Source organism: Lissotriton vulgaris, chromosome 2_1 (assembly GCF_964263255.1).
Source record: "Lissotriton vulgaris chromosome 2_1, aLisVul1.2, whole genome shotgun sequence".
Classification (NCBI taxonomy): Eukaryota; Metazoa; Chordata; class Amphibia; order Caudata; family Salamandridae; genus Lissotriton; species Lissotriton vulgaris.
The window spans coordinates 776,157,637-776,171,401 of NC_141687.1; the positions used below are offsets into that span (position 1 = coordinate 776,157,637).

Sequence of the window (13,765 nt, forward strand, 5' to 3'; positions counted from 1 at the left end):
TAGGTCTCGTGCCTCCGATGCATATGGCAAAGCCATATGCCATCGCGATACTATAGTTGCCGGGTCTGCTTCCCAGGAGACAGGAGACTGTCACGCGCATGCTCAGGAAAGCGATCGGAGCCGGCCGCGCGCGCGCGTTCCCAATCTCTTGTCTCTCTGGGAAGCACACAAGCAAGCCCAGCAAGCCCCGCCAAGGCACCACGAGCACGTCCCACGTGGGCGCCTACCACGAGGACAACCGCAGCAGCAGGGCAGCCCCGCCGGAGAACGCGCGGCCCCTCGCAGCCCGCAAACTGCAAGCGGAAGCCGGGACAATTATTCTAGGCGTTTCTGAAGGGCCTGCATCATGTTACGGCGGCTGGTGCATAGGGGCGAATGGGGCGTTGCCCCACTAGCCTCAGGACGAGGATCGGGCAGGAAGACAAGGTAGACACCACACGCAGTGCAGCAGCCTCAACTGAAGTGCTCACTGCCCCGTGTACCGATCAAATATTACATTCTGTCTGAGTTATTTGTTTGGTTGCTTCAAGGGATGTGGAGTCGCGGGCGAGGTAACAGCAGGTCAGAGACCGCATGTGCTGGCCGGGGCGAGGAATATTGCTCGCCCTAGAAGCACATGCGGAAAGAGTGATGTCATCACGAAGGGAAAGCTTTCTTTATTGTCTGGGCTACCAGTACCTATATAATAATTAATTGCAGAGCTGTCACTTGGCTAAAAGCGCGCACGTTCCAGGCTTCCTAAGTTCCTTCCCTCCCTGCCACGGTCTGCCGCAGTACAAGTGAGGTAGCGTGCCACCCCCTCCAGATCACCAGCAGGCCAAGAGTAGCGGAAGTCGCCGACTCCTCGGCAGGGAGGATGCCAAGTGCGCACTTGATGGCGCGCCGTGCCCTCCTTCACTCTTTCGGTTTTTAGTCGTTTATGATTAACTTATTTTTTGAGCACCATGGGTATCACGCCGGGCCCAGACACGATCAAGTTTCAGACTATGAGACGGGGCTCACCGATTTTTTTTTTCCAACTGTTTGGACTTTGTCCGTTCTTTATCGCCGCAGATGCGCGTAATGATAGTTTGAGGCCACTTCAGAGTTAAGTTTGGTGGCTGGCAGGATGCCTCCTCGCAGAGGAAGCTGTCAGTTTTACTGAGATGGGGCACAGGTTAAAGCGGATTACCCGTGCCTGGCTTGGTAGATATTTACAGACACTGGAATTATTAGGAGCCAAAGGAGGACAGAATTATGCGGCTGGATTGTATGCAGTGTCACACTCACGCTAGGTGTATAACTAACTGGTTGCCACACCCGGAAGCTTTGGAGGCTTAGATTTGTTTTGCAAGTCACGCCTGTCTCTGTTTGAATAGGTCTGAGGCTTGGCTGAAAGGCTGAGTCTTTTTTCTCTCATATATGGAGATGAATTAAAACCCATTAAGGAACGGTGGAGGGCCAAGGATGTAATGAAATCCGGGAGCATTTTGTTTACCAAGATATACCCGACGCTTAGTGTGAAAGTCAAAGTATTAAGGAAATATGAATTACTCTGTAAAACTGCCTTCGTCAGTTTGTCTAAACGCTGTGGTGGCATGCCTGCATGGGGGAAATTACAGCCTGCATGCCCTCACGATTTACTTCCTCTGCGCTATTACATTCTCCAGCTAGCCAGACTTTAATTAGTTTTGAGAGGAGGTGCTAATGGGAAAGATCGACTGTGGTGGTGACTGCAGTAGCGCGAGTGTACAGTACTTTCAGAAATTCCTAAATGTGGCTTGGGTGGTTTAATTTATAGATTTGTGCGTGCGCGGAAGTTGAGATTTGGCTGCCAAAAGGAGGCATCAGGCATTGTTTCTGTTTGGCAGAAGTCAGTTGAACCCTCCCCCCCCTCACTCCCACCACCTGGCACTCAACTCTGACAGACCTCCACGCCCACCACCTTCAAATGTCACCAGCCGCCCCTGATCATCTATGTTACAAGGTAAACCGCAAGCGGAAGCCGGGACCCCCCAAGGCCACCCCTGCAACACCTCCCACCCCTGACACGCCGAAACAACCGGAGGCCCCTGCACAATGCCTGCAGCCTGCCGGAGCAAGGAGCGCCCCCTAAGCGCGCTACTCCACCGCTGCTTCCTCCCCCCTCCCCCTCCCAAAGACAACCCGACCCTACGGACACGCGAACCCTATCCCCATGCACTCACTGCGGCACGCACCCTGCCGCCCTCAGCACTCCCACCAGCCGTTCTGCCCCGAGGCCAGCAAACCGTGAAATCCGAACAGGGCAGCGGCCGCGCGCCCCAACACAACTCCCCCCCCCCCGCAATTCTGTATTAATAGGAACGTATTAACTGACAGGTGTATTTTGTTAATCTGTCGTGGATAATCAGTATTTGAGATTTAATTTCTTTGTGCTGTGTAAGAAAATGTAATGGTGAACGTATTTATGTGAAACTTGTCATTTCATGTAACATGAGTTATACTTATGTCGCAATCCGATCATTGGGGTTACGTTCACCACACCACAGTTTTCACAACCATTACGTGTCTGTTGAATGGGAAAAGGACATAGACAATAAACACTTTCGTTCCACTTCGTGCATAGTACTACTTAGCTCACGCATTTTTACCCTATCATTCAACCCCGATGCGCAAAGTACCCCAATATATAATAGGCTTAGGAAATGTTTGCGCTCGGCTTTTCTTTTGACCTTTTAAAAAAATTGTTAGCGTGAAATCTATTGACTCTGTAAGGAGTTAAAAGTTGTTGCGCACTGCTGGTCTGGACTTGTATATTTTAAATGCAAAGCTGTTTATGACAAAACCATCATAATTGCTGCAGACTCTACACTATAAGGCAGACACCTCTCACTTTCTGCAGTTTGAAACATGATGCAGAGTAAAAGACACTGACATTTACAAAATGTTGACTTTTTATGCTTTTAGGCCGGGTTCATTCTTATTTTAATTACATTCCTAGCTATCCAACAACAATAACCTATTACGCTTTTTTAATGTATCAATATTCTTGTATCGGTGATTAATGTAACTAGTGGTATTTTCAATATCTGCATCATCTTTTGATATTTAGATCATGGCTGTGTCTTCTATATAGGATGTTGTTTAACACATACATATAACAGATTTATTTAAATCATTACAATAACTGCAAGAAACAACATCTACTCAAGACATTAATAACTCACAAAATATATCCTTTTTTTTCTTTCCCATTTTATTTAAACTTCTTCTCTCTTTGCCTTTGTACCTCTCATTTTCTTCTTGCCTTACACCACATCCTTTTCTTGTTGTCTTTTTTCTCTTGCCTTCTTTCCTCTCTCAATTCTGATTTCCTTATTTGTCTCTTTATGCCGTTCTCGGTCATTCTTTTTTCTTCTCCTTTCATTCATTCATTTCACTCTTTCGTTTTTTCTTCCTTTAATTTTCTTCTAATGTATCTTTTTCCTTCACTGCCTTTCTTTTGCTCCTTCCTATATCTATTTATCTTCATTTATTTCTTCTATTTTCATATCCTATCTTTCACTGCCTTATTTTTCTTTCTTTCTCTCTTACATGTTTTTCTGCACTCTGTCATCCATCCTTCCCTCTCTGTCTCTTTCTCTCCTCTTCTAATTTTTCTCTCACATTCTCTATCTCTGTTTATTTCTCATTCTTTCTCGCTTTTGCTGTCTTAGAGCAAAGGGGCAAAAACTGATCTTCAGGGACCACAAATGTACACTTTTTGCAGGACAGCTCATGTGTCATCAATGCTGTGTGCTGCTTGTAGCAGGAATAGGGTACTCTAGGGGCAGTACCCTACGCCCTCTATCCATCGCCCGCCCTCTATCTATCCATCGCCCTCCTATCTATCCATCGCCCTCCCTCTATCTATCCATCGCCCTTCCTCTATCTATCCATCGCCCTTCCTCTATCTATCCATCGCCCTCCCTCTATCTATCCATCGCCCTCCCTCTATGTAACGACCGGATTTTCAGACCAGATGGAATCAGCTCCTAGGAGCCCCTCTAACCCAGTCGGAACGTAATCACCTCCCTCCTTAGAACCTATTTACAATGGATATATATATATATATATATGTATATACATTTCGTACCTAAGAATGGGGCAAATAGCAATAAACATGCATAGATTTCTACAATATCCTATTCATACCAGCTAGTCTCGCGGCCACTTAGGCCCAGACTAATCTACCCTGGGGCAGATCTGATTATGTACCCTTACACACTGATCTCCCTCAGTGCTCACTCGACACGCAATCCGGCGTGCCTACACACGGGCCTGCAGTCCCCGTGCTCTCATTCACTCATCCGGTCCACAATCCGGCGGACTTCCACACCGTGTCCTCCCGGTGCTCTCATTCACTTACACACGGTCCACAATCCGGCGGACCTCCACACCGTGTCCTCCCGGTGCTCTCATTCACTTACACACGATCCACAATCCGGCGGATCTACACACCGTCTATCTCCGGTGCTCTCATTAACGCCGCGTACCAACGACGATCACTTTCCTATGAACACTTATGGAAGAAATCTCTCATTGTCTACTCAGGATAAAACTACGATAATAGAAATTAGTACGGCTTTCCAAATTGAAATATGTACCTTCTGCTCTTGGCATCAAACGTTCCCTCTCTCCCTCATTACTCAGTCATTTCTTACCTGATCGGGATTCGCATCCGTTCATGCAAACAATGTCTGACTAGAAGACCAGGTTACCCTGATTGAACAAGAATACAAGGCACATGTCGGTTCACTAGGAACTGGGGTATTTTTATTACAATAATTATAAACACACAACACTATATGATAGTATATATTCTGCAAAGAAAAGTAAAAGGTTAGAATGCGCGCTCTACAAGGGAAAGGGCAGAGGTCACCTGGTTAACGTGAAGTCGGGGTTCGGCAGTCATCTAGGTTCCCTTCTCGTCTGTGTCTTGGCTCGTCTCGGAATCACACCTTAGCAGTCACGAGTACACGTCTGCACCGCTATGCTCGATCTCCTCTGCTTCCCTCCAAGTCACTGGAACCTCTCTCGTTATTAGCTGCTGTCCCTCTCTGTCTCTGATCGCTCTGCGCTACTTCTCCTTCTCCTTCAATCTTTCTCAGAGAGTCTCAGCTTTCTCGGACTTCAAAATGGCGACTGTCTGCCTGGAAATAATTAATGACATAGATGCTAACGGCTAGCTGCCGCCTACGGACTGACTGACTCATTGCCTAACACTTTCGCTAATATCGAAGCCTGTCCCTTCATGGAAAGTTACGGCCAGTAACCTGCCGCCCACCAAATTCTTGTACCTCCCCGTACCAAGGACACGTTCCCAGCCGGCCGGCCTGAAGTTGTGTCTTCGGAGTGGAGAAAAATACAGTCTTTCGATAAGGGCCAGCCTGAGCCGGTTCTCTCCAAGCGAACAACACCTCGAAACTAAAACATTACACTTGACCTAGAAAGCCTCTCAAGCTACCAGGCAGAGGGCAAGATGGAGTCTGTCCCGTTTAAGGCCTACAAGGCCCGAAATAAGCATAACTCCATAGAAGATATACTAACACTCTTACAAAAGGACGGATCATCACTAATACTAATATATCTATCCCCTAGCTTAAGTTCATAAGCCCTGATCTAAAGAAAAGGGTACGAAAATGCACTACTGTACCTCATGGATAAGTCCTGTTTATAGTCCTAATCCCTGTACTATAAGGGTAATAGGCTGGAGTCATCTTCCATCATCCTCCCTCCAAAGAGGGCCGAAAAAGTCGGTCATTACACTCTATCTATCCATCGCCCTCCCTCTATCTATCCATCGCCCTCCCTCTATCTATCCATCGCCCTCCCTCTATCTATCCATTGCCCTCCCTCTATCGACCTCCTTCCCTCTATCTATCCATCGCCCTCACTCTATCGCATCACCACAGCATCACTCAGCACCACCACAGAACCACTCAGCACCACTACAGAATCACTCAGCACCACCACAGAATCACTCAGCACCACCACAGAATCACTCAGCAACACCACAGAATCACTCAGCACCACCACAGAATCACTCGGCACCACCACAGAATTACTCGGCACCACCACAGAATCACTCGGCACCACCACAGAATCACTCGGCACCACCACAGAATCACTCCGGGGCACCACAACATCACTATGCGCTACCACAGCATCACTGAATGCCACAGCATCACTCGTCCCCACCACAACATCAATCTGTGCAACCATTCAACAACAACTAGTTCAAATATGTTCTCTCAATGTTTCAAGCTTCATTACAAATGTCACAAAAAGATGTTAATATTTCACTTCTGTTCTTGGATTTTCATCACAATAAAATACACTGAACATAATCTTCACAAAAGTTATTTACAAAAGTTTAACCTATTGCCATTATAAATCACAATAACTTTTATTTAAGTATTAATTATTAAAAAAATGAAGACATTGTTATTTGTAATCTCAATACATTTAAGTAACGTAAATATAACACATATTGCATTACAAATGCTATAGGTGTCACATTTGTGAAAGTTAAAACTATTGGCATTGTGAATGACAAAGCTATTAATTTCGCTATTTTCAAAACCAACACATAAATAAAATATTAGTCATTTACATTACCAATAGCTCAAACTTTCCTGATGCGAGACCTATTGCATTGCAAATGCTTGTTCTAATTGTGCTGTTCAGTGGCCAAGAGTACGCTAGCATGGAGATTCTGCTCCCCGAGGTGCTGCATGTGATTAAAATTGCTCTCTGTTAATCTAACTGCTTAGCGGCCGGCCCCCGGGGTTTTAGGCCCATACTTGTATTTGGTTTAAATGTCAATAAAGGTTTTTAAAAAATAAATACATAAATAAATAAATAAATATCCTAGCAGGCCTCGAAACATCTACTACTATGGCCAAGGAACTACTCACCAGTTCTGGGGGACAAAGAACAGGTGTTCTGTTCAGTCAGAGAGTGAAGGTGCAAAAAATAAATATGGCTTCAAATCTTGTTTTTATCTCCTCACATTTGCTCTGTGTTCAGAGACAGAGGTAAGAAGTCAGTTTACAATTAAGTTTCCTTCTCTGACTGAAGAGTTCCAGGTTTTAGGAAAGTGAACTGTCTGACCTTATGTACAAAGTTTTCCCTACACACATTTTAAATAGTTAATAAGTCAACTGTACAAACATTTCAAAATATATTTCAGTAGTTAGGAAAGACAATGTTTTGTTCTTCTGTGTGATAAAACACATATTGTAATAGGAGGAAAAACAAATCAGAACATTTGATGTGCAAGTGATCAATATGTTTTCTGAAACCCATTTTTCACAGATGATTGTTTTTACACTACATAGTTTTCATTCGTAAATCTGTAAGATAGTGGGAAGGTTTTTAGCCATTTCTTAGAAATGTACTGTCTGTAAATGAGAGTGTGCTACCACATCATGCTTTAATAATATCTGTATTAATTGTGAGTATTTAAACATGAGCTGAAAAACACACCTGATCCTGCTCTGATGGCAATGCTTTTAGTAAACTGAGAGGCAAGTCAGGGATCATGTGTACCCTATATGTGGGCTAGATTCTTATTCCAAATGGACCAAACATTCACTCTGTTTAATCAAACACAAGAGTTTTGTTTTGTGCAGTAGAAATGCTGAAATCAAATATTTGATGGTGCATGCATTTGTGAGAATGAAGGAAAAGGCCACTCTGTAAAATAATATATTTGCCAATGATCAACCGGTTTGAGACCAGTTTACGGGTCAAGTACATTACAGTTAGGTCGAGTAGCTTATTTAAATATGATTTTTCGAGGCCTGTCTGCCTCTGAGTGGAGCTAACATTTGAGGCTTCAAATGCACCAAGAAGTTGAATGGTCTGGGCATGTTATTACTGGAATGTCCTACCTTACTGAGATAATTCGCAAAATCTATAGTTGCACAGGTGCAAGCTCAGCTCAATCACCATATTGCTGTCCAGTCACAATTCAGACTTCCATACTGGGCATGTACTGCTCTGGCTTGCACGCTGGGCACAGACTGGTCAGCCTTGAATGTTGAACACAGAGAACAAATAAGAACTTATTTTTTATTTATAGTGGTGTTCCTCCTTCCACTGGAAATCTCTACAGCTATCAATTCCATCAACCATGCTGCTTTACTTAACCACCTCAAAGTGATGTATAAAGAAAACACAACAGAGTTTCACGCATTCCCTAGAAGAAGGAAACAAAAAGTAAAACCGCACAATATGTCCCCATCTTCTTCAACCCCAGTCTCCATCTAAATGGCAACGGATAGCTGGATACTTTAAAATGGGCACAAAGTTTCAAGTTACACTTGATCTTTTTATTAGGGATGTGCAAAAATATTCTGTGTAAATGTTGCAAATTAAATGAAATCTGAAGATATTGTTTTTAAATTGCAGCAGACAAAATCAAATTAAAGTCGTTATGCTGGGAAAAAATCCCCACTAAAGTACAGCCTGTTGATCCTTTCCTTCTTCCAGGGCCATTCTTCATGTTCATATTTAACCACATCGCTGCTGTGGTTATTTTTCCCCTGTGCTGGATATTGCCATTTTGCTGGTGTCATGACGAGCTCAGCTCGTCATCAGCACAGCTCAGCTGTGCCTCATGACGAGCTGAGCTCGTCATGAGCATGGAAGGGGTTAAAGAGGTGTCTTTCATCATTGCTTTCTTTATTCTTCTAAAAAAAAAATACCTTCATAGGCGAAGAGCATATTGTCTAACGCTTTCTTTTTCTTTCAGTTCACCTACACCACTTGGGAGCCTTGATCAACAGTCAGCTACACAAGTATTCACTTTTCCTCAAAGGTATGTTCTTGCAATTAAGTCACCTAACTGCAGTTCCTAGATCAAATTTTTTCCAAACTGTTATTTGTGCACAACTTTTTTGTAACTTATATTCTGCCCTAATCTTAAGGAAAGTATTTGACACAATCATCCTCAACTTTTTTATACCCCTAATAAAAGCTCTTCCTCAGTGACCAACTGTATCAATTCTGCCTCATCAGCAGCCTGGACATCAAAGGTTGGTGGTCCACTGCATGGTCTCAGTCAGCGCAACCACATACACTAGCATATGTGGTATAAATCTTTGCCCTTTGTAGAGTCAACTTAACATAGGCACTTCATCATGAACATTGATTCATTAAAATGCCAGGGGTAGTGGAAGTGACCTTACATCTCAATGACATCTCAGGAAGTAGCATCATATGACCTTTGACCCTGAGTCCTATGAAATGATGCTTTAATCCTGATGACATTATAATAATTGACATAATTGAAACCTAGTGTATGCCTGTTGGACTTGGGCCTTTCTTCGGGGTCATCCTCAAATGTTTTGCCTTCATCCCCCTGTTTTCTGAAATCATTTTTGTTGCCTTTTAGGACTCTGCTCACTTTACAATTTCTAAACAGTGCTAAGGTGCTTGTGCTGGGTGTTTAAAACATGGTAAAATTGGCTTACTCCCAATTTTCACATTTAATTTACTTGTAAGTCCCTAGTAACTTGGTACTACATGTACTCAGAACCTGTAAATTAAATGCTACCAGTGGGCCTGCAGAACTGATTGTGCCACCCACTTAGGTAGTATTTTAAACATGTCTCAGGCCTGCCATTGCATCCTGTGTGTGCAGTTTTAAACTGCCATTTCAACCTTGCAAAGTAAACCTTTTGCCTAACCTAAACCTTTATTTTAATACATGTAAGTCAATCCTAGGGTAGTCTTTAAACAACCCATAAAACAGGGTTCAGTGTATTTAAAAAGTTGGACAAGTACTTACATTTGTTTTTCACTGCTGCACAGCCTACCTCTCCCATAGGATAACATTGGGCTAACTTATTACATTTAATAAGTGATAACTTTCGATTGGGAGCAAGTAAGAATGTCGAGTTCGGTGTCTAAAGAATTGTGATTTTTAAACTATCTTTCATGGTAAACTCAGATTTATAAGTCACAAAATAGAAAATGCCACTTTTAGAAAGTTTGTCCAAAAAGTGTGCTGGTGCGCACTCATATGTCGCACTGCTACATAAGGAATGTATCCTCATCAACAACTTTTCTTTTCCTTTTTAAAATGTTATCCTTATTCTTCAAGGTAAACCAACCTGTAATCATTAAACAATTATTCAAAGTTCGTCCTTCATTACAACATCACCGAGAAAGCAGCGTGATTCCAGCATGAAACTTTTACATTTTCACATATCTCCTGCATGCCCTCTGGGCCTTCAACAGCGACACGTAGAAAAGAATCATAGAGGCAAGTCATCTCACAAGATGTTTTATTTCATTTCACCAAATGCATTTCAGGCCACATGGGCCCTTTGTCAGGGGTCACAGAGATGGATAATAAAAGAAACGTCTCAACCATTGTTCAAAACACACTCTGCTTTATAGTGATATCAACATCAAAATATGAATAAAAATAATGCTGCGAATATAAAAACAATCCCACCTATTTAACCTAATTGCCATCTGAACCTAAAAACTCCCAATACTAATACGGTCCCTCCAATAATTTTACTTCTGTGCCAGCATGTGAACACTAAATGGTAATCCCACTAATACACTGCCCGTCCTCCCGTTCCCTCGAACTGCATGACTTCCCACTGTTACACACTTCTGTTGAGCACCCTCATTATACTAGTACAGATTACCATCCCTTCAGTGTATTTTGACAAGAAAATCACCTGAAAACCGCAATGCAGCTGTCTCATCATAACGTGCAACTTCATTCGGCTTTGCCTGCTTTCGGTCTGAACAAAGTCTTTTCAACCCTAGTTTTAAACTCGTACGCTATAGGAATCAGGTATGGTTCTACCCCATGACCAGGCCAGATATAGATTCAAATTCTTAAAGAGCCAGCCCCCAAAAAGCTATAGTGAAGCTGTAATATACTAAACTATTCCCAATTGAATACCCCTAAATCACGTCACCCGATTAACCCAACCCTGTAAAAACGTGCTCAAATAAAATGTCGACCCTCCCTCATCAAAACCTTAAATCAATTAAAAATACATAAAATGCAACCAAAAGAACATTTTAAAATACTTTTCTTCCTTCTTTCTATTTCAAACTGTAACACTTGTAGAAAGTTGGCATTATCTTGTACCAACCATTTGGTGCCTGAATCCTGGGTCACATGACTAGGTGAAGCTGGCAGTTGGTCTTTGTGTATGCCACCCTTACAGTCAGACAAAGGAGCAAACGTTTTGGCTGGATGGGCCATCTCTGACTTGATGAGTGGGAGGAGCTGTTACCTACCACACTTGCACATCGCAAATGCGCTGTCTGACCATACTCACAAAGGTATTTCCACTAGCCTGTTGTGACCCCAGACAAGCTTGGAACAGGACTAAGAGGCAGGAAATTCCAAACAACTCTGATGTGGAAACTTCCAAAGCCTTCTCCTTCTTCAAAGTGGGCACTAGGTATTAATAGTAGACCCTCAGATCCAACTCTCCAGTACACCTCTGGACCTGGGGAAGACTCAGGACTGCTGTGCTGCTCTCTATGAAGGATGGTTACTTTGCTGCCCTGCTGCCTCAATAAGAAAGACTGGATCTGCATATTGATCTAAGGACTAACAGAGTGACTTCACGAGATCGTTGGCTGTCCTCCTGATCAGAGTCTCCAACCACCTTAAACCCAGTACCTGCACTATAATTGTTGTGTGTCTTGCTCTCCGAGTGGTGCCACCCTAGTAGTAGGCCCGAAGGTGCTCTGCCAGTCCAACGGTGGTCCTTCAGGCAAAACTGCTGCATCTCCTCGCAGCTGCATCTGAATCGTCTCAGTGCTCCTCATCCCTGATGCCGGACCTCCCACCGCAGTCTCCTCAGAATCGCCACTGTGCGACACTTCCTCGCCACACACATTTGCATCGCAAGCCCCTCTCTAACGGCATCCTCGACGGTGACGTGGGACTCCGCATTGCAGCTCTGCAGCTTCTTCTGAACCACTGGTGCATGACCTATCTTCGACGTAGGAATTTGCATCGCAAACTCTTGTTGACAGCATCCTTGACAACAATGCAGGACTCTGCACCGCAGCTTCCCCGGAATCGCTGCTACATTTCGCATCGTCGATGTGGAATCTCGCAATGCTCTCCAAACCAGGATTTAATGTACTTTGTTCAGTGGGCCTAACTTAGACCTTGTATCCGGCCCTCACTCCATCGCTGTTGACCGTAACTTGTGACTTAGTCCCGTCCAGGTCTGGCGTGACCGGATAACCACAGTTGGTGCTTTGTCCTTTAGGCACTATTTTCACCTCTTAAAATTGCATATCTCCGGTTCTCATAATTGGATTTTTGTCGGTTTGGTGTCAAATAATCTATTTAATTTTACTCTATTTTTCAAAATTTATGTGGGATTTCTTTGTGTTGTCTTTTCACTTTTTTACTGTTTGAAGTGTTGCAAAAAAACTTTGCACATTGCCTCTAGGTTAATCTTGACTGTTTTGTACCAAGCTACCAGAGGGTTAATCACAGGTTAATTTTAGAGTTTGCTTGTGACTTTACCCGAACAGAAATTGTGGTTGCTGCCTGAGTAGGTGTTGGAAAGTGGGTTATTGGTAGGGGTAAGTATGCACCTACCACTAGTATTAAGGCCAACAACACAGTATAGGATCGAGTAATGGTCTCAGTAATTTAGCCCTTTGCTCAACCCTTGGTAGCTGACAAGGAGCAGTCCGGCCTAACTTAGGAAACAGGAGTGTAAAGGAACAAGTAAATCACAAAACACAATAAAAATCCCACACCAATTTATAAAAAATAGGAAATATTTCAATGAACAAATAGACACCAAAATGACAAAAATCCAATGTAGGTATCCGGAGATATCAATTAAAAAATATTAACCACTCTATAGTGATTAAAAACATATATTGCCACGCTGAGACATCTGTTTGCGTTTGACCGGGCCTCCATGCTCCATTATATACAAGGGGCTTATAGGCAGATTGTACCTCTGGCCTTATTGTCTACTAGACACTTATAGGGTCTTTCATTGCCAATTGTAAGTGTACCCCATTACATGTACCTTTTAAAACCTAGTACTGGCCCTGGTTATCAGAGCCTAGGGTACAGTCAGAGTCAGTTACCACAAGTATCCTTCCGCCACAAATGGGGGTGAGCAGAGTAAAAGGATGACTTTGTAACAGTAGGGTTTCACCCTCCCAACCAGTAACTCAATTTCCAACAATACCCCATAGGGGAAAACATTGCTAAATCACACGGAGAGGAACAAAAAAAGAGCACAGTCAGATGAATAAAACATGAACAAAAAAGAGGTTGAATAACCCACTAGTGGTAAGTCTTAGGGACTGTGAATGGCATGCAAACTGTGTTGTTGGCTTGATTTACTCCTTTTCATTGATAATAAGTTTTATAGTATTATTGTGTTTAAGGAACTATCACAAATGTGGAACACAGAGGCGATGATTCTGTTCAAAACATTTTTTTTTCAAAGTTATTTGCAGTCAAGGACAATAGCAACAATTAAAAAAAGTTTATTTTTTAATTTGTATAATGCTATTTTGTATTCTATATAGTGTTCATTCTGCAGCTAAATAAGCCTGCTCATCATCTCATCAAGCCTTCACTCTGCACTGAATATACAGGCATTAGTTTACTGGAACCTGGCCAAGAAAAGCCACCAAACCTGAATCTTAATGGTTCACACTTTATGCCGGTACTTGATCTGTCACAGGTGTATGTACTCATGCTCAGCTTCCCATCCTACTTCTGATG

At 43.1% G+C, this 13,765-nt stretch overlaps 1 protein-coding gene across 1 annotated transcript in view; it reads left to right on the forward strand.

The window, feature by feature from the left end:
• Nucleotides 1-13,765, forward strand: part of METAP1D (methionyl aminopeptidase type 1D, mitochondrial) — a 1,077,831-nt gene that overhangs the window by 179,543 nt on the left and 884,523 nt on the right. The window contains exon 2 of the mRNA XM_086956130.1: nucleotides 8,762-8,827. Coding sequence (XP_086812256.1) covers nucleotides 8,762-8,827 — 66 coding nt within the window. The remainder of the gene's footprint in view (nucleotides 1-8,761; nucleotides 8,828-13,765) is intronic.